Consider the following 21,711-nt stretch of genomic DNA (forward strand, 5'->3'; position numbering starts at 1 on the left):
GCCTACTAGAAGTATGAGGGTGCTATGTCAGGTATGACATTCAGCCTGTTTTGTTTTTAACTGATTCTATTTACTTTTTTATGTTATAATTTCAGTATTATAACAGATAAAACTGGGGTTCTTCTATAATACATGCTTTGAAGTACTTAAATTGAGAATTTTGTAATAGAAATTTTATGTCATTAGTAATAAATGACCAATGTTAATTAAGAGCATGATACATATAAAATTATTTCCTTTTTCTATATATAGATTAAAAACAAATAACATAACTCTGGGGTTATACACTGTGTAAACTTTTGTCATTTCACATTTATTTTCAGGAGACTTACATTGAAATCCAGACAGAACACTTACCCCAGTTGCTGCTCAGAATGATATCCGCCCTGACAAGCCATCTCCAGACATTGCACTTGACCGAACTCACAAATTCGCTCAGGCTCTGTTCAAAGATTCTTAGCAAGGTTCAACCTCCTCTGTTATCTGCCAGCACTGGAGGTGTGTTGCAGTTTCCAAGTGGGCAGAACAACTCAGTCAAGGAGTGGGAAGAGAAAAAGGTAATGTTTCACTATTATTTTTCATTCTAAACCAAATATATTTCTTCAAGGCAGAACAGTTTCTAACTAAAATCACTGCATGTAATCATTTAAATATTAGTGAATCTTTCCTTGTTCCCAGTGTTCTGGCAGTAGACTGTTTTGTAGGCTTTTTTGGCTCCAGTGCAATATAACTGTATTCACACTTTGCAAGAGAAATATATATAATTTATATAATATATATAATTTATATACAAGCAACATATATAATTTAAAATTTTCTGGTACCTACATTAAAAAAAGAGAAACAGGTAAAAATAATTTTAATTATATTTATCCCATTAGAGTAAATATATTGTCATTCCAACATGTAATCAATATAAAATTGATGTAACATAAAAAATATTAGACATTTTACATTTTTTGGTACCTCCTTCAAAATTCTACTGTGTATTTTCTACTTATAGCACATTCAAATACTAAATTTTTATTAGAAGTACTTTCTCTGTACTTAAGTTGGTAAAATTTACATTTGAAAAATTAAACTCACATACCCAGGTTGTCCTCAGATCAGATCAGATCAGTCTCTCAGTTGTGTCCGACTCTTTGCAACCCCGTGAATTGCAGCACGCCAGGCCTCCCTGTCCATCACCAACTCCCGGAGTTCACTCAGACTCATGTCCATCGAGTCAGTGATGCCATCCAGCCATCTCATCCTCTGTCGTCCCCTTCTCCTCCTGCCCCCAATCCCTCCCAGCATCAGAGTCTTTTCCAATGAGTCAACTCTTCGCATGAGGTGGCCAAAGTACTAGAGTTTCAGCTTCAGCCTCAGTCCTTCCAAAGAAATCCCAGGGCTGATCTCCTTTAGAATGGACTGGTTGGATCTCCTTGCAGTCCAAGGGACTCTCAAGAGTCTTCTCCAACACCACAGTTCAAAAGCATCAATTCTTCGGTGCTCAGCCTTCTTCACAGTCCAACTCTCACATCCATACATGACCACAGGAAAAACCATAGCCTTGAACATACCTTAATGTTTTCTCGGAACTAAATTAAGTAAAATTTTAATTAAAATTGATTGTATTAAAAATTTTAATTTCTCTGTCAGATCAGCATATTTCAACAGCTCAGTAGGCCACATGTGTCTAATAACTATCCTATTAAACAGCAGGCTTATAATCCAAACTTTATTGGTCCTTTTCATATGCACACTAAATTTTTGACATGTTCTTCTTGAAATCCAGAATCTTTTTGCTCTCCTCAGTCTTCCAGATTCTTAATGCTTACTTTATGATGTTGAATAGAATTGTAACATAGTTGACCCTTGAACAACACAGGTTTGAACTGAGTGGGTCCACTTATATGCAGATTTTTTTGCCCACTAAATATATTGGAAAATTTTTTGAAAATTTGTGACAATTTGAAAAAACTCTCAGATAAATAATATAGCCTAAAAATATCACAAAAATTAAGAAAAAGGTATGTTATGAATGCATAAAATATACATAGATATATAAAATGTGTTTTAATCAACTATTTATGTTATTGGTAAGACTTCCAGTCAACTGTAAGCTTTTAGTAGTTAAGTTTTGGGGGTATCAAAAGTTACATGTGGGTTTTTGACTTTGTAGGACCTCGGTTCCTCTAACCCCCACATTGCTCAGGATCAACTATAATTTTAATATTTGGCACTAGTAGCATATTTAAACAAGTATGGAAAAATCAAGAATTTAAAAGCTTTCAAGTTTATAATATTACAATTCTTTTCTAGTGAATATTAGTGAAAACAGTAATGGAATCATGTACTTTTATTGAATATAGGCACAGAGGCACTATGTTAAAACAAAAATTTAAAAATTTCTAGCATATAAGCATTTAAGGATTCGTTGCATTAAATCCTGTGTTTGTGTATTTGCCCTTACTTTTTTGCTTTTTAATTTTGTCAGCCTGGCAAAATATTATCAGGATGATCTCATACAGCCTTTTCCATCAAGTCTTAACCCTAAATCTTTTTTCTTGTACCTCCTAAATATATTGCTTTTCACATATGAAATGAGCATTACCACCAAACAATTTCAATATATCCCAGGATCATCCTACATAAACTAAAACTAGTCTGTCTTATTTTCCTTTCCTACATGCTTATTATTTATATGGTGTACATATCAATTCCATTGTTGGACAGTGCATTTTGTGTGCTGTTTTTCCTTTATGCCTCCAGTATCTTCTTAGGAATAAAACTAAAATAGATGTTAACTGTTAACTGGTTTGGTTTTGGTTTTTTTTTTGAATAAGATTTTTGAAAGTTGGAGAGGGACTGTAGTGTTCTCTCAATAGCATATTCACATATTATGTAGAAAACATCTGGAGGCACTTTATTGGTGGTTAGAGGTAGGGTAAATAAGAACACCCATTCACGTTAAATGAAGAATAATTCAATAATATTCTTTTGTAATATAGTGGTTGATTAACCTTAGATAGGCTTCCAGCCCACCCTACCTTTTGATCTTCTTGCCTATTTCCAGAGTATCTATGTTGTTTTTCTGTTTTGGGGTGTTTTTTCTTTTTTTACTGAAACTTGATGGTATTATCTTCACTGAGATGTCTAAAATTGATCATATTTGAAAGCTGAGAGTATTTTCTATATCTCTTTTTTTTTTGACACTGTAACTGATGGAATGATTCTTTTAAAAATTATAAATCTAATTTTGTCTCCATGCACTTAGTACATTTTTGTAAAATCAGTGCCCTGGATCTCTATACCCAAATGTCCAAACATGTCAATCTTTTCTATTTTAAGAAAGTTACTTTATTGTAAAGCTATCTGAACCATAGTTATGTAATATAGACCATACAACTAAGTAATATAAATGTATGCAAGTGTAACTGAATTTATAGTATGAATTTTATTAACATAATGTCACCCATTGCTCTATAATCTTCATATGAAAAAGATTAATACAGAAGTAATAATAAGCTAATGACAGTTTTACCATTTAAACAAGATTTGGGTTTTTTTTAATGTATTAATACAAGATTTTTCAAAGGAGAAAAATGGACAGGTTCAGTTCAAATGGCCACTTTTAATCTTTCACATTATAATGTGACAGTTCTTATGCTGTTATAGAGACAGCAATCTGCTGCCATGAAGGGAGTGTGAACTTGGAATCATCTAATCTGAGCTCTTCTGCTAAATATTAAGCTTATTTTCTGTGATCTTGGGCAAGTTTTGTATTGAACTTCCGTGAGCCTCAGTTTTTTGGTTTTTTTTTTTTAACCTTTGAAGTAGAGAAAATAACCTCCCTCCATTCAGCACCCACTCTGTGTACCCAGCAGTGGACTAGGCATACCTTGGTGAACTCTGCCCTTCCCAACACTTTCCTTCTACTTGGGAGACACACATTAAAGAAATCATTACACATTTAATTATAGCTGTGATAAATGTATGAAGGAAAGTATAGAGTGGTCAGAATGTGGGAAATGGGGTGATCTGACCTAGATCGGGGGCCAGGAAAAGCTTTCTTGAGGAAGGGTTGTCTTGAGTGCAGCTCTAGAGGAGTCAGCGCAGGTGAGGTGGGATGCAGAGAGCGCTAGACAGAGCAGGGAGCATCTGCACAGGCGCCCAGGTGCAAGGAGCGCCCCACGGACGGTGAGGGAGATGCCGCTGTCAGCGCAGGTGGGGCCAGGCCTTACAGAGCCTTGTCACTGTACTAAGGCTTTTATTCTTTATCTTAGCAGCAGTGGAAAGACACTGAAGGGAAAAAGGCAAGTGACATAGTCAGATTTGTGTATCAGAAACGTTACTCTGACTGCAGTTTGGGGTATGGATCTGAGAAACAGAAATGGATGTGGGGCGACCTGCAGTAGTGCAGGTGAGAGGTGGTAGTAACATGTACTAACACCATGGGGGAGTGAAGACAGAAATGGATGGATCAGCCATGTGTTGAGGAGGAAAAGTCCATAATCTGTAGTAATGGGCTGGTAGGGTAACAAGTGACTGCTAACATTTATTGTTTAATAAGTGGCAAGTACTGTATACACAGGGGCCTCCCTGGTGGCTCAGATGGTAAAGAATGTGCCTGCAATGTGGAAGAACTGGCTTCCCTGGGTCAATAAAATCTCCTGAAGAAGGGAATGGCTACCCACTCCAGCATCCTTGCCTGGAGAATTCCATGGACAGAGGAGCCTGGCAGGCTACTGTACACAGAGTCGCAAAGAGTTGGACATGACTGAGCGACTAACCCTTTCACTTTTTCCCCCTACTGTATATACTATCTTAACTTAATCCTCATAGTGATTCTTAAATGTACAAAATATTGCCATCTCTGTTACATAGATTAGGTAACCTGGGTTTGGAGAGGTTTAGTAATTTGCCAAATGAGAAAATGTCAGAGCCTTAGCAAACTAACGGAGAAGGCAATGGCACCCCACTCCAGTACTCTTGCCTGGAAAATCCCATGGATGGAGGAGCCTAGTAGGCTGCAATCCATGGGGTCGCTAAGAGTTGGACATGACTGAGCAACTTCACTTTCACTTTTCACTTTCATGCACTGGAGAAGGAAATGGCAACCCCTCCAGTGTTCTTGCCTGGAGAATCCCAGGGACAGGGGAGCCTAGTGGGCTGCCGTCTATGGGGTCACACAGAGTTGGACACGACTGAAGTGACTTAGCAGCAGCAAACTAATGGCCAGCACCCTTGACCACTGTACTGGGATGGATGTAGGGAAAGTGGAGAAGTGGTGGATAAGGTAGCGAGAAGCGCCCTTAGCTCTCTGCCTTCCTGGTTGGATGAGCAGTTGTGTCACTCACTGAGGCAAAGAACTCTGGGTTAGGCCCAGCTTTGTGGCAGCATTTAGAGTGCGTATCTTCAGGGATTATCCATAAGATCACTTTTTAGTCATCTTATTCAAGTTCAAATTATGCTCTGGTACAGTTGCCCAAGGATTTCATGATGTATACAGCTTTTGTTTACTTACTAAACCAGAAAATATGCTTGATGATTATACCCATCCTACCTTTATAGACAAGGAACAGTTAATCTATTCTATTCTAGCTCTATTCTACTTCAGTAGTTGGTTCGTTTTTTGTTTGTGTTGTAATTAATTATCTCTTCTAGATTATAAATAATTCCTTTTATTGCTAGTACCTAATGTGGCAAATAGTATGGGTTCAATAACTCTTCGTTGAAAGAGTGTAAGATTAATGGCAAACATTAAAATGGAACTTTTACATATTTCAGACAAGTTTCACTTTCATATGGTCCTGAATAGAAGACCTAGTAGATTTTATTTCTAGTTCTTAAAATGTAATTTTTTAACATTGCATGTCTCATTTCCATGCATTATTTAGACATTAGGAAAGTGATTTCACGAAGTAGATTGAATAAACTGTTAGTAGTTTGAAACAAGGATATAGATCAGAGAGTTTTATGTATACATATTTGTCCTCAAGAACCTAAGCTTAAGTTATGCATATAGCAAATAATAAATATTTCTTGAATGACTTTATATTAATATATTAATTAGAACTGTGTCAGTATTTCCTGTTATCATAGGTACATGAATCAGTTATAGAAACTGTTTTAAGAGTTAACCAGATATATGGATTAGACTGTGAAATGTGAGTTAAGTTGTGAATAAGTCTAATCCATAGCTGACGTCTTTCAAAATGTGACTATTTTAATTTCTAGTATATACATGTAGCTACTCAGCCTCCTGCTCTTTTTACTGACTACCAGGTCTCATCAGTTTCTCTTGAAAATCCTACCGAAGTGTTCGAAGATGGAGAAAATCCACCCAGTAGTCGCTCATCAGAGAGTGGGTTCACTGAGTTCATACAGTATCAAGCAGACCGAACTGATGACATTGACAGAGAACTGAGTGAGGGGCAGGGGGCAGCTGCCATCCCGATTGGGAGCACATCCTCTGAAACAGAAACGGCCTCCACTGTGGGGTCTGAAGAAACGATCATCCAGCCCCCTTCCATAATCGCTCAGGGGACGGCACCCCGAAGTGGGAAGACAGCCCAGAAAACCGCAATGCAGTGCTGCTTGGAGTATGTCCAGCAGTTTCTCACCAGACTCATCAACCTCTACATCATCCAGAGCAACGCCTTCTCTCAGGCTTTGGCTCCAGAGCATCAAGGGGATCTCAGTGGAGAACAGGGAGAGGTTTTGAACTGGGACAGGGATTCCCAGGGGGACGTAAAAGACAGAAATATAAGTAAACAGAAAACCTCAAAAGAATACCTCTCTGCCTTCCTCGCTGCCTGCCAGCTCTTCCTGGAGTGCTCCAGCTTCCCAGTTTACATTGCCGAGGGGAACCATACCTCAGACTTACGTTCTGAAAAATCAGACACTGGTAAGGTTGTCTCTGTTTTATTTATTTAAAAATATGTTCTATAGCATGCTTCCCACCCACTCACCCTGAAGGAATGCTCAGATATTAAAACTGGGATTTGATTTCTTTTTTTAGCCAGTTAATTTTTAAACACATTGCTTTAATTTGTAAGTTTTTTAAAACAAAATACTGTCATTTTGAGGAGATTGATATGTTGGAGAATTTTGTGATCATGATATCTCACAGTTTGTTGGCGAGCAAGCAGATGCTAAGGAGGAAATTAACTCCTTTCTCTGGAGAAAATTAGTGTAACATTCAGATCTGCTGATTTCCTTTATTATGACTAGCATCATATAAATTTACATTCCTTTAAATTTATGTATAACACACACAGAGGGCAGTGAGCTACATAATATTTGTTGATTAATAAACTTTTTTAGGACAGAAAATGGATTGTGTGACTTGGCTTAAGAAAAATACATATTAAAAAATTTATGAAATTCCTGTTGCTGCTTTATTTTCTTGAAGCTGTAGTGTATATGAGAAACCATGGTTTTGTTCACAGAGCAAGGCCTAAAGTTCTTAGATATAAGTGCTTTGTTTTTAGAAATTAACTTGGAAGACAGAATATGCATGAAAGGTTCACTGTGATGGACTGTGTTGGCTTCCGGCTTCTCTTTCAGACTGGGAGCACGTGCAGCCTCCACTGTGGCTCCAGACGCTGATGAATGCTTGCAGCCAAGCAAGTGATTTCAGTGTGCAGAGTGTTGCCATTTCACTAGTGATGGACCTGGTGGGATTGACTCAGTCTGTGGCCATGGTCACTGGGGAAAACATCAACAGTGTGGAGCCTGCCCAGCCCTTAAGTCCAAACCAGGGACGAGTAGCTGTGGTGATTAGACCTCCTCTCACACCGGGCAATCTGAGATACATAGCTGAGAAGACTGAATTTTTCAAGGTAAGTTCTAAGAACTACAAACATGACTAAGACGACACTCAACCTGATTTGCTTAGCAGAGATTTCAAAGATGATAGTCAGGCTTAATTGAACACCTCTTAACATCATACTGTAAGGAAAAGATACCATGTACCATATTTGATCAGTACTGCTTGGCCAATCCTGTTCTCAGTTTTGTGAGGAGGAAAAAAGAATAAGAGGAGTATTGGGGTAAAAAGAAAAGTTCATTTATACTGAAAAATATATTTCCAGATGAAATGGTTGTAACACTTTTGCTTTTCATAGAGTACAACTTTAGGTCTCCAAAATATCCAGAAAAAAGTTTTCCAACCCTAAATTGTCTGATGATCATCTGTGATACATGCATATCCTTTGATTTGTTTCACAGCAGCACATATGATATCCTTGGCATAGAAAGAACATCAAGTATATTTTGCTTAAGCAGGTAGATTCTTTATATATAAAAAATTTTAATCTTCAAGTCATTGTATCCCTCAGATGGTCCGTCCGGCTAGATTAAAGCTGGGCTATCATGTGGTGGTAGTGAACCCTGATGACTGTCATAGATCACCATGTGCTGTGTTAACACATGTAGCGCTGAAATACACACAGCCTATTTTATGTTTTAAGAAGTTTGGATATTTGAACTATGAATTGTATTTCACTTCGTGACATACAACCATAAACATTAAACTTCGTTCAGTGTGGGGTTTACATCCTCTTAAAGATAGTGTATTCTAGCATCACTTTACTAAATGTCACTAGAATAGTGAAATGGGGTCTTATCTGGGCCCTGTAAAAAGTGCTAACATATTTGGTGCTTAAAGTAAATTTAGTTAAAGGAGGGTCTGTTGTAAGAGATCCTAAAAAACCTGGATGACAAGAAGTAAGCAGATGGAAAGCTACACTTTTAAATCTCATTTCAGCGACATAATGAGTATTAAGACCTTCTAGGTCCGGCAGTCAGAGGCTTGTTTGTACCTAATAGGAAATGTTTAGAAGTTCTCATTTACAATTGTATGACACTGTGACTTTTACATCTTTTTTTAAATAGCATGTAGCTTTAACATTGTGGAACCAGCTGGGAGATGCGACACCTCAGCACCACCAGAAGAGTGTGGAACTGTTTTATCAACTACATAACTTGGTTCCTTCATCCAGCATCTGTGAGGATGTGATAAGTCAGCAGTTAACCCATAAAGATAAGGTAAATTCTTCTCTGCTGGTCCTGTGCCCACCCTACCCCCTGCTCCCGTTATACTGAAAGGCAAATTAAGGAAACCCTAGGAAAATTGTGGCATCTAGTATCTGAATAAGATAACTTCATTCAGAATGATTATCATGTCTGTAAAATAAATGTGTTCTATTCTTCTTAGAGGAAAGTTCTTTATAAAAAGTGACAGTAATCTGAAAAATCAAGCAATCCAAATCAAATGCTGGGTTTATTTTGTGAATCAGGAGTGGGGAGTGATGATTCAAGTTGTTGCTGGTCTGAGTTCTTGGGTCGTTTAAAGATGTATTCAGTGGTCTCCGTTATGAAACTGGTGGATTCATTTACTAATGTGTGTGAAATAACATTTGTAAGTTACAGAATGCTAATATGTGAGGTTATGGGCTTCCCTGATGGCTCAGATGGTAAAGAATCTGCCTGCAATGCAGGAGACCTGGGTTCAGTCCCTCAGTCAGGAAGATCCCCTGGAGAAGAGAATGGCTATCCACTCCAGTATTCTTGACTGAAGAATTCCATGGACAGAGAATAAATAAGGATTTTTTATCCTATGTATATGAAGTGTGATTCATAAGTGTCAGTTAAAGATGGCTGAGTTATGAGCAGGCCTGAAAAGAAGCTGTAATGATCATTCTGATTGACCTGGTCAGGGTAACCCAATGAAGTTTGAGGTCTTCCTGTGTCTGCTTTCTTATATTAATAGAAAATTTTATTGAACAGCTTTTAGAAGTGGATTGCCCTCATTTTAAAAAATTCTAAATGCTAGTGAGTTTGAATAGGTTATATTCCAAAAGGCTTTCTATTGAGTAAATGAAGCATTTGGCAGCAGGGAAGTGGCAAATGGAGTGAATGAGAAGAATGAAAAGTTTATTCCAAGAGAAATGTTAATTTTCTAGTTCTCCTTCAATACATTCTTTCAGAATTGTTCAGAAATTTTTAAATAAAGCCTTGTATTTTGATGTAATAGTTTGTTTTATTTTAAGTTTAAATCTACGACAAATTATATCCCTGTTTACTTGTATAACATTTCTAAGTTCTGAATAAGGATATTGTATATCCATGAAAAAATTAAAGTATCAGTTATTACTTTTTTTTATGTGTTTTTATTGGTCGATGTACAAATGCAAGCTTCATTGGAAAAGCACATATTAAGCTGACAGGAAAAGTAGGCATTCCTCTAACCTGTCACAGTTTAGACAGTTGCAGTCTGATTTGGGGGATTTTTTACTTGATGGATTCTACAAATGCTGGAAGAAGACTATACAATTTCTTATAATACTATAATTTCTACTAATGCATTATTATCGAATGTCAAATATTGATCATTCTAAATAATTTATTCTTACATTATTTCATCCATTGTTATCACACAATCTTTCCCAGATAATCCCAAAAGTGATGTGATAGTTTTTGTGTAGAAATAGTTTTTTTAAGTCCTTAAAATTTTAATCTAATAAACCAGCTTTATAAGTGATGATAAGTTCATTTGGAATTAATATATAATTTCTGGGAGCAAAAGCAAATTCTATAGCGCCATAAAATTAGTTTTGACTACTGTGTACTTATATTAAAATGAAGGGGAAAGTGCTTCCTGTAGTCAAGATATAGTAACATGTACATTATTAGTTCTTTCCATCCCCTGTTATAAAATAATCTAGTAAACTAATCACCTAAACTAAATAATAACTTATATGGCAGCATGAGATGATCCTTTAGGTTTAATATTTCTGTATATATTTAAGTATTTTGTGCATTTCTGTTTCCATAAAAAAAATACAGCTTATTTCAGCATGTACTAGAGTACTGTGAACGCTGAACATAATACTGTCTTAAATAGCAACTTTTTTTTTTTTTTTTTTTTACTAAAAATCACTCAATATATTCATGGATAATAAAATCATCTCCCATATTTGTCCTCAGAAAATAAGGATGGAAGCACATGCAAAGTTTGCAGTTCTTTGGCATCTGACAAGGGACCTCCATATAAATAAGTCCTCATCTTTTGCACGGTCTTTTGACAGGTTGGTTACATTTTATATTCAGGTGTTTTTGAGGGGACGTGAAGTAGAAAAAGAGTAACTTTTATTGCTTTGCCAGGCAAAAGGGGCCACAGTGGGCTAATGCCCTCAAGATTGTGTGACCCTTATATTCAGGTTTTATAATAAGATATCTTAATGTTTCTGTTCTCAAATCCCCTGGCTAATTTGGCAGGAGTAGGAGAGAGTAATTTGCAGATTTTATAAAGAAATTTATAAATTATTTTTTTAGTCTAAGCTGTATTAAAAGGCATGGCATTTTCATTTATCTAACCGATTTTCCCTCTGTATTTCTGGAGCACCCAGTGCCCCTTCGTTTCATCGGGTGACCTCATCAAGTTCCTCCTATATGCCAGATACCATTCTAAATGTCAGGGATGTAAAAACAGGTGCAGCCTTCTTGAGTCTACATTCAGTGAAATTTCATATAAACAGTAGAAGGTATAAGTGTTTCTCTAACAATTATTCCCAATCTTGCCTGAACCAGACTTAGAATCTAGAACTAAAATATTGACACTTCTGTGGATCACTTCTGTAGATTCAAAAAATCTACAGTTAGCTGCCTGAGAGTGGTTTTGCTGTTTGGACTACATAGATGCCTCAGATACCAGAAATAAGATTTGCAGTAACTTCCAAGGAGATGCCATTTATAGGTAGATTTACATACATCAACATCAGATAGCAGGCTCACCAGCAAGTCTCATCAAGGTGGCCCCAAATCTAACTGTGCTTGAAGCCCCATTTAGCATCAGATAGCTGGATGTTACCTCAGCTGGTATAAAGCAGCATCAGCATTCTCTAATGGTCTGCTACCGAACCCCTCTAGTAAACTGGGCCCTGGGACTGGGTACTTCACAAGTACCACCTCTAATTCAGTAACCATCTGTTCTCATCATGACAGTGAAGTTAAGTGATTTGCCCAAGATCATCATACATGAGATAAAGCAGATGGCCCAGATTTATCTTTGGTTTTCTGATCCCAAACCATACCTCCACACCTTTCACAAAAGGTCTTTCCTTGAATTAAGCACATGGCTTCAACTAATAAAGAGAATGAGAGCAAAGGAGCACAGAGCAACATGGAAATAGTGTTGACTTGTAGAGGGGCTAGATTTAGTGATACAAACAGTAATATGGCGCTGAAACAGACTAATTCTCAAGTTTTTTCTTCTGTTTTTTTACAGTATTTATCTTATAGAAATAATGTATGCTTGTGAAATTTCAAAAAATACAAGTGTATGAGAAAAGAGAGAGGACTATTTTCTCCTTTCTCATATCTTTTTGGTTTCCCTTGTGGCTCAGATGGTAAAAGCATCTGCCTGCAATGCAGGAAACCCGGGTTCGATCCCTGGGTTGGGAAGATCCCCTGGAGAAGGAAATGGCAACCCACTCCAGTACTCTTGCCTGGAAAATCCCATGGACAGAGGACCCTGGTAGGCTACAGTCCATGGGATCACAAAGAGTCGGACATGACTGAGTGACTTCACTTTCTTTTTCTTTCTTTCATTGTATCTACTGAGACTGGGGATTAAGGTTATTAAAACTCTGTAGTCAAAAGTTATTCTGAAATATAATTACTTTAAAATAGTTAATTCAATGTAAGAAATACAACTTAGAGTAATGTTAATTTTTTAAAAATTAGAGTATTAAAACTAAAGTAGGTATTCTGTTCTTTGTTTTAATTATTGGTGTTTATTGTAGGTCACTGTTCATCATGCTAGATAGCCTTAACAGTCTCGATGGTTCCACCAGCTCTGTGGGACAAGCCTGGCTGAACCAAGTTCTGCAAAGACATGATATCGCAAGAGTTTTGGAACCACTGCTATTGCTCTTACTGCATCCCAAAACTCAGAGGGTTTCAGTGCAGCGAGTGCAAGCAGAACGTTACTGGAATAAAGCTCCCTGTTTTCCTGGAGAAGAGAGTGACAAGCATTTCATGCAGAACTTTTCCTGCAATAATGGTGAATATCACATGGAAGTAGAACAACTTTATTTAGAATTAAATTAATAAATAAAGAGAGAGGCGAACACACAACAGTGATTGTCAAGAGAACCAAACATGAGAATTTCTCCATGGGCCGATTTTTCCCCTCTGCATGCAGTAGTGCTGCTTGCGTGTGTCAGTTTGTACCTCATCACTGACCATCTTAGAGGACTTGGATCTCTGTTATCAGCTGACTCTTTCAGGGGAGGCATTAGCATAGCTCTGGTGAGAAACATTCTTCAGTATTAGCAAATAACCTGTAGACTTTATAGTCCTGGTCCTGCAGTGTTCTATAGATACTCCACTGGGAATCTATAGTAAGCTTTCAGTGCACATTTCAATTTCAGGTGTCATATCCCTCATCTGTAAGATGAGGATGATTATACCCAGCTCTCAAAACTTCATGGTGAGTGTTGGGTGTGGTCATGCTAGTGACATGCTTAGTGCAGTGACTGGCATATAAATGTTTGATAAACGTTCACTGTTATGATTAATATTTGATAAGTATTTGCTATTACTATTAATAGAATACTATTACTAATAATAGAAATGAATAGACATTCACAGATTGTCAAATGATACCCTCTATAATACACCAGTAATGGCCCCTTAGATTATTGTACTTTACAGACAAAAGAATCAACTTCATTTATCTCTCTTGTAAAATAATCCTGTAAGGTCAGGAATGAAAAGGTCATGTTACTGATGAGGCTGGGGCTTTCTCAGTCTCACAGCTGGTAGGTGGTGAAGTTAGAACAGAACTGTGCTCCTGCTTCATCTTGAGTGTGTTTCTACAGAGCCATGGTTCCTTTCTCTAGCTTCCTTTCCACAGCTTCCCCTGAATCCTCTTAAGAACATGCTCTGCTCTGCTTACCGCCAGCACTTCTTTGCATTAACACTTTGCCTATAGTACTTCCTGCCTGTCTGCTGAATTCTCACCTCTCTGAGATCATTCTCAGACCTCATCTGTGGTGTCATGATGCTTTCCCTGAATTTGAAGCTTCTGATTTTGCACTTCTTGCATGGAACTAAGCCTTCACCCTCTCTGAAGAAATGCTCCCCTAAAGGCACAGAAATGGGTATTTGTGAGATCCCCTACTCGTTTTAAAACTTCTCAGAGTAAAGAGTGATGTTTTTTCCTTTTCTCATGCTCTTCTCATTTAGGGCCTTACTTAAACTAGATAATTTATAAATGCTTGTTGAAGTTTGTTAAAATCAAGGAGATTATGTATTTATATATTAACTATATACTGAACTATTTTAAAAGAATGTCATATTTGGGGATAAGGGCAACGTTTTATATTTTATCTCTGTTAAATGTGCTGTTTTGTTTAATTCAGTTGAATAATAGCCCTTCTAATGTTGAGTTGTCTTTATTAAATTCTAATTAATAGTCATCTACATAATTTTCTACCTTAAAAGGTCTAACACATTAATAAACGTTTTAATAGAAAAATATAAGTAAGTAATGAAAGTAATGATTAAAAAATCTTGTTTGGTTTACATTTCAATTATTTTAATGTATTTTGTATTGTTTTTCTTTACTCTCTTTCTTTGCCAGTAAGCCAAGTACAACTCATGGCATCAAAAGGAAATGGTGAAAAGACACTTACCATGGACGAAATGGAGAACTTCAGCCTTACTGTTAATCCATTAAGTGACAGACTGTCCCTCCTAAGTACCAGCAGTGAGACAATCCCTATGGTTGTGTCTGATTTCGATCTGCCAGACCAACAGATAGAAATACTTCAGAGGTCTGACTCGGGATGTTCTCAGTCCTCTGCTGGGGACAACTTGAGTTATGAAGCCGATCCTGAGAGCATGACAGCACAAGACGATTCCCAAGCGCCAAGCGCAGGCTCCCCAGATGATGATGTTCAGCAGGTGGTCTTTGACCTGATATGTAAAGTTGTCAGTGGCCTCGAAGCGGAATCTGCATCAGTGACATCTCAGTCAGAAATTGAAGGGCTGCCCCCGAAGGACAGTGATGTGGATCCAGGCGAGGAGGTGACTAGCAACGAAGATCAGCCTGCTCAGCAGAGCCAGAGTGCTTTGCTGAATAATGACAGTTCTCAGTTTCTGTCTGTGTCTGCAGAGGGAAGCTGTGAGTGTATGCCAAATGGAATTTCCAGAAACAGCTCCTCACCTTGTATTTCAGGAACCACACAGACTTTCCATGACTCTTCTGTTGCTTCTACAGAAACCAGATGTCGACAGAGAAGTCACAGTAGCATTCAGTTCAGCTTTAAAGAAAAATTATCAGAAAAAGTCTCCGAGAAAGAAACAATTGTTAAGGAGTCAGGTAAACAACCAGGAGCAAAACCTAAAGTAAAACTTGCCAGAAAAAAGGATGATGACAAGAAGAAAGCTTCAAATGAAAAACCCAAGCAGACCAGTGTTTTCTTCAGCGACGGTCTGGATTTAGAGAACTGGTACAGCTGTGGCGAGGGAGAAATTTCTGAAATTGAGAGTGACATGGGTTCTCCAGGATCACGAAAATCTCCCAATTTCAACATCCATCCTCTCTACCAACATGTGCTTTTGTATCTCCAGTTGTACGATTCATCCAGGACTCTGTATGCTTTTTCTGCCATCAAGGCCATCTTGAAAACTAACCCTATTGCTTTTGTAAATGCCATTTCAACCACTAGTGTAAATAACGCATATACGCCTCAGTTGTCTCTGCTTCAGAATCTTTTGGCCAGACACCGGATTTCTGTTATGGGAAAAGATTTTTATAGTCACATTCCAGTGGACTCAAATCATAACTTCCGGAGTTCTATGTACATAGAAATCCTTATTTCTCTGTGTTTGTATTATATGCGTAGCCATTACCCAACTCATGTCAAGGTTACAGCACAAGATTTAATAGGCAATCGAAACATGCAGATGATGAGCATCGAAATTTTGACACTCCTCTTCACCGAGCTGGCAAAAGTCATAGAAAGCTCAGCAAAAGGTTTCCCTAGTTTTATCTCTGATATGTTATCTAAGTGCAAAGTTCAGAAAGTGATTCTTCACTGTTTGCTGTCATCTATCTTTAGTGCACAGAAATGGCACAGTGAAAAGATGGCAGGTAAGAACGTGATTGCCGTGGAAGAAGGTTTCTCAGAGGACAGCCTGATCAATTTCTCCGAAGATGAATTTGACAGTGGCAGCACACTCCAGTCACAACTTCTCAAAGTGCTTCAGAGGCTCATTGTTCTGGAACACAGGGTAATGACTATCCCTGAAGAGAATGAAACAGGTTTTGATTTTGTGGTGTCTGATCTGGAGCACATCAATCCCCATCAGCCCATGACTTCTCTTCAGTATTTGCACGCCCAGCCGATCACATCTCAAGGCATGTTCCTCTGTGCGGTGATACGAGCTTTGCATCAACACTGTGCCTGTAAGATGCACCCACAGTGGATTGGTTTAATCACATCTACTCTGCCTTACATGGGAAAAGTTCTCCAGAGAGTGGTTGTCTCTGTGACACTACAGCTTTGCAGAAATTTAGATAATTTAATTCAACAGTACAAATATGAAACAGGATTATCTGATAGTAGGTAATAATTGATTTTTTAATTTTGTCATTATTGGCATTTTTTACATGTATGACCACTTCATCATCTAGAAAGTCAGTTGCAATTTGGGTAAATAAATTAGAGGTTATTGTTAGGTTACACGTAGTATGTTGTTTTCATAAAGAAGAAAACTGAGGAATCGTATCCATAAAAGAATCAAGAATGGAAAACAGAAGGAGTAGATTAACAGGACTTTTTTCCTCCATAGAGCTGAAATTAATTTTGATGCTCTTCTTGACTGAGCTGGCAAAAGTAGCAGAAAGCTTTGCAAAGGGTTTCCTTGGTTTATATGACATGTTGATCTAAGTGCAAGTTAATGTCACACTAAAATTAATTTACAATTATGAATAATTCTTTTCCCATCTGATTTTATTTCTTGTTTTGAATTTTCATTGTCTGGTGTCAAATTTTATATGTATCCCCAGGCCATATTCAAAATTAATCTGTCAAAATTTATCCAGGTGTTTAATAGACTAGTGTCTGGTTTATCTCCTGTGTGAGCTCAGGTACTGGATATAAGAAAACTGGCTGTATCCTTTAATACTGATATGCCTGCCATTACATAGTTGCCAGAGATTTGCTGGCTGTATTTATTGATTTTGTTTAGAATTTGTTATCCCCAAAGAACTTTAGTACATTTAATGTGTCACACTTATTTTATTAGATGAGGATATAAAAGCTCCTAATTTATTTATTTATATAATATTTATTGAGCCCTTACTGTGTGCTTAGCGCATGCTGGACATTTATTATTGATGAAACACAAATGTCTTGTTCACAGACCTTGTGTTCACATGGATACATTTTCTTCCAGGCCCCTGTGGATGGCATCAATTATCCCACCAGATATGATTCTTACCCTTTTGGAAGGGGTCACGGCGATTATCCACTACTGTTTGTTGGATCCTACTACACAGTATCACCAGGTGAGACTGCACGAATATTTGACTGGTTTTTAAAGACTGTGAGGCCTAATAAGTCCCCATTTGTAAACCTCAGTAAATAACATGTTTCTTTTTCCCCTGACTTTGATAGCTTTTGGTCAGTGTAGATCACAAACACCTTTGTGAAGCCCGCAGTGGGATCCTCTCGATCCTTCACATGATCATGTCCTCAGTGACACTGCTTTGGAGCGTGCTGCATCAGGCTGATTCCTCGGAAAAAACGACCATCGCTGCATCTGCCTCTGTTACCACTATTAACCTTGGAGCCACAAAGGTTAGATAAGTCACTCTTCACCCTTGGAGCTCAAGAGTCTGTTTGACAACTCTGCTAGAGATTATGTTCCAAATTTGTGAATAATTTGAGTAGTATTTATGATACTCTGTGTGGATTGTGGAATTAGTTACCAAGTAATTTTAAGTATTTTCTTGAAACGACATTTAAAAAATCACACTTTTTAAGCATATATAATACATTGTGTTTTTTTTAGTAAATTTGAAGGGCTATAGTACTCTCACCACAATCTAATGTTTCAACATGGCCGTCACCACAAAAAGATTCTTCATGCCCATCTTCAGGCACTTCGTTCCCATCCCTAACCACCGTCAACCCTTAATCTGTTTTCTCTGTATATCGATTTGCTTTTTCAGGCCAATTCCTATAAAAAAGAAATTATATATTATTTGATCTTTTGTGTCTAACTTCTTTCATGTGACATAATATTTTTGAGATTCAGTCACACATGTTATAACTTTATTCCTTTTTTAGAACATTTCAAGCTGACATTTTAATATGCAAATCTCTCCTGGAAAATAGTTTAGCAATATGTACAGAGATCTTTAAGTTACATAGTTTTTGACCTAGTAATCTTCTTTAGTAATTAATTCTAAAGTAATCAAAATTATGTAAATATGTATAATATTTATTATAGCCTTATTTATAATAAATATTATGGGCTTCCCTCATAGCTCAGTCAGTAAAGAATCCGCATGCAATGCAGGAGACCCAAGTTCGATTCCTGGGTTGGAAAGATCTGGAGAAGGAAATGGCAACCCACTCCAGTATTCTTGCCTGGAGAATCCCATGGACAGAGAAGCCTGGCAGACTACACTCCATGGGGTCACAAGAGTCAGACATGACTTAGCGACTAAGCTACCACCACCACAGTCTTATTTAATGGCAAGAAAAAAGAGATCCTGAACAATAAGGGAATGATTAAGTAAATTATTTACTCAGTGTTACATTATGTCGCCACTAATAATCATGGTTTTGAAGAATTCTTAGTCGATGTAAAGTGCTTAAAAGTTTAGTAAAACAGGAATTTTACATAATTGAACAAATATTGTATTTCTAATTATGTTAAAAAACAATCTGCAGAAGAAGGGATAAAGAAAATTCATGAGCTAATACTGATTATCTCAGGATGATGAAGTTAATGGTTGATTCAAAAATTGTTTTTCTTCTTATACTTTCAGATATTTCTCAAAGTTTCTTCTTTATATTTAGAGGGAAATTACTTGATTGTTTAAAAGCATGTTTGCTATGGCCAGTCATCAAATTGATATCCCTCAATTACCTAATCTTACTCCAGATCTGACTTCCTAGACTTGGGAGTCATGGGAGCATTCCTGGCACTGTGGAGGAAGGCTGGAAATCAATAGAAAATTTAAATAAAATGATGTTTTATTTTAATATTTGGATTAAACTGCTACAGGTTATTTGTTTTCCTTTTGAATTAAAATGACTATAGTTGCATCTCTTAACATTATTAAACTTTCCTCCACCATTATTTACCACAGATACCATTATCTACCACTCCAGTATTCTTGGGCTTCCCTGGTAGCTCAGCTGGTAAAGAATCCACCTGCAATGCGGGAGACCTGGGTTTGATCCCTGGGTTGGGAAGATCCCCTGGAGAAGGGAACGGCTAACCACTCCAGTATTCTGGCCTGGAGAATTGCATGGACTGTATAGTCCATGGGGTGGCAAAGAGTCGGACACGACTAAGCAACTTTCACTTCACTTCACTATCACGATTTAGGTGGTAAAACAAACAAGTTCTATATATTCTTCCAAGAAAAACTAAAAGTGCAGTCCAGTTATTAATGCTTTCATAAATTTTAATGCACTTGTAATTTGCTCAAATTTTTTTAGAACTTGAGGCAGCAAATCCTAGAATTATTGGGGCCTATTTCAATGAATCATGGTGTTCACTTTATGGCTGCCATTGCCTTTGTATGGAATGAGAGAAGACAGAACAAAGCCCCCACCAGGACCAAGGTATGTGTTTATCTTTTCACTTGGTAAGCATATGGTGAATACATGCTGAGTTTCAGTTTTCCATTAGTTACAATGGGATTAGGGGCTGGGATGGGGTGGATCGCAGAAAAGTAAGTTTGTCTTCCAGTTTAGATAATAATATATTGCCTAAATTTCTTAAGTATAAAAGATACTTTATGTGAAAAAAGAAATTCATATGATATTAACACTGTAGCTGTATAGAAATGGTAATCAGATACAAAGTGTTTTTTAAATGATAGTCATTTAAGGTGCATAGCAAGAGTATGGAGAGAAATTTTCATCTTGATTAGCTTTTCGTTACAATGTGACTGCTTAAATGTAATTCATATATTGTCTTTATATACGTGGAAATTTTGTTGCTTTGTGAGTTTAAAAGCTCAAAAAACTATTCTGTATTGGATATAAATACTGACTCACTAGAATACTAAGGCTGTTAAATAATTTATTCCTATAGGGTATGTGATTTGTCTAGCTGAAGGTTTCTAATCTTATTTTTGTGCTGATTTCATATTACATGTATGCTGACACATTTCAAGTAATACAAAATAAACATTCCTTTTATATGACATTTTGCATGTAAGGATTCAGTAGTAGATATTACATTGGACAGAATTGAGATCTTGGATTATTTAAAGTTAGTTAAGTACATGTGCTTTAACGTGGCATATTGAACACATGCATTTTTATCTTCCCTCTTACCAAAAATGAGAGTGAAACAATTTTAAATGACAAAACCTACAATGACAAAAACTTGGGAGGGGTAACCACATAAGTGTGGCCGTAAATGTCATATGACCACAAGTGTCAAAAAGTTTTGCACGACGAAAAACATGTCTGAGTTATAACTGACTTGGATATCAATATCAGTTTTCTCTGCTCTACTGATTTGCTGCAAGCAAAGGATCAATTACTGATGTAAATCTATAGACAGTCTGGAAGTAGAAGTATCAAGTACTTCTAAAGGCAAAGAGTTAGGATGGGGCTGAAATCTGGAGGACTGATTGAAAGTTTATAGTTCCCTTTTCCCAACCCAAGCAGCCACCCACTCCTCTTACCCTACCTCATCAGGATACTGGAGTCAAATTTACTTTGTGAAGAGTACTTTGAAAAGAGACTCTTGATCCAAGGGCACAAGGTTCACAGTTCAGTTCATTTGCTCAGTCAGTCCAACTCTGTGACCCCATGGACTGCAGCATGCCAGGCTCCCATCACCAACTCCCAGAGCTTACTCAAATTCATATCCATCGAATCGGTGATGCCATCCGAACATCTCATTCTGTGTTGTCCCCTTCTCCTCCCACCTTCAACCTTTCCTAGCATCAGGGTCTTTTGTAGTGAGTCATTTCTTCACATCAGGTGGCCAAAGAATTGGAGTTTCACCTTCAATATCAGTCTTTCCAATGAATTTTCAGGACTGATTTCCTTTAGGATGGACTGGTTGGATCTCCTTGCAGTCCAAGGGACTCTCAAGAGTCTTCTGCAACACCACAGTTCAAAAGCATCAATTCTAATTGGCACTCAGCTTTCTTTATAGTCCAACTCTCACATCCATAAATGACTACTGGAAAAACCATAGCTTTGACTAGATGGACCTTTGTTGGCAAAGTGATGTCTCTACTTTTTTATATTCTGTTTAGATTGGTCATAGCTTTTCTTCCAAGGATCAAGCGTCTTTTAATTTCATGGCTGCAATTACCATCTGCAGTGATTTTGGAGCCCCCAAAAATAAAGTCTGACACTGTTTCCACTGTTTCCCCATCTATTTGCCATGACGTGATGGGACCAGATACCATGATCTTAGTTTTCTGAATGTTGAGTTTTA

At 37.3% G+C, this 21,711-nt stretch overlaps 1 protein-coding gene across 7 annotated transcripts in view; it reads left to right on the plus strand.

The window, feature by feature from the left end:
• Window positions 1-21,711, plus strand: part of DOP1A (DOP1 leucine zipper like protein A) — a 131,027-nt gene that overhangs the window by 83,883 nt on the left and 25,433 nt on the right. For 5 of the 7 annotated variants that reach the window (XM_086316939.1, XM_086316938.1, XM_086316940.1 and 2 more), the window contains 10 exons: window positions 324-557; window positions 6,271-6,892; window positions 7,555-7,829; window positions 8,884-9,036; window positions 10,978-11,078; window positions 12,795-13,054; window positions 14,639-16,628; window positions 17,461-17,572; window positions 17,682-17,864; window positions 19,743-19,868. In XM_086316939.1, the coding sequence (XP_086173065.1) occupies window positions 324-557; window positions 6,271-6,892; window positions 7,555-7,829; window positions 8,884-9,036; window positions 10,978-11,078; window positions 12,795-13,054; window positions 14,639-16,628; window positions 17,461-17,572; window positions 17,682-17,864; window positions 19,743-19,868 (4,056 nt within the window). Of the gene's footprint in view, window position 1; window positions 32-323; window positions 558-6,270; window positions 6,893-7,554; window positions 7,830-8,883; window positions 9,037-10,977; window positions 11,079-12,794; window positions 13,055-14,638; window positions 16,629-17,460; window positions 17,573-17,681; window positions 17,865-19,742; window positions 19,869-21,711 lie in introns of all 7 variants that reach the window. The other 2 variants (XM_086316944.1, XM_086316943.1) reach the window with 2 other exon arrangements.

The sequence above is a fragment of the Bos grunniens genome, chromosome 9 (genome assembly GCF_055505025.1).
Source record: "Bos grunniens cultivar Pamir isolate PY7600 chromosome 9, Bosgru_T2T1.0, whole genome shotgun sequence".
Lineage (NCBI taxonomy): Eukaryota > Metazoa > Chordata > Mammalia > Artiodactyla > Bovidae > Bos > Bos grunniens.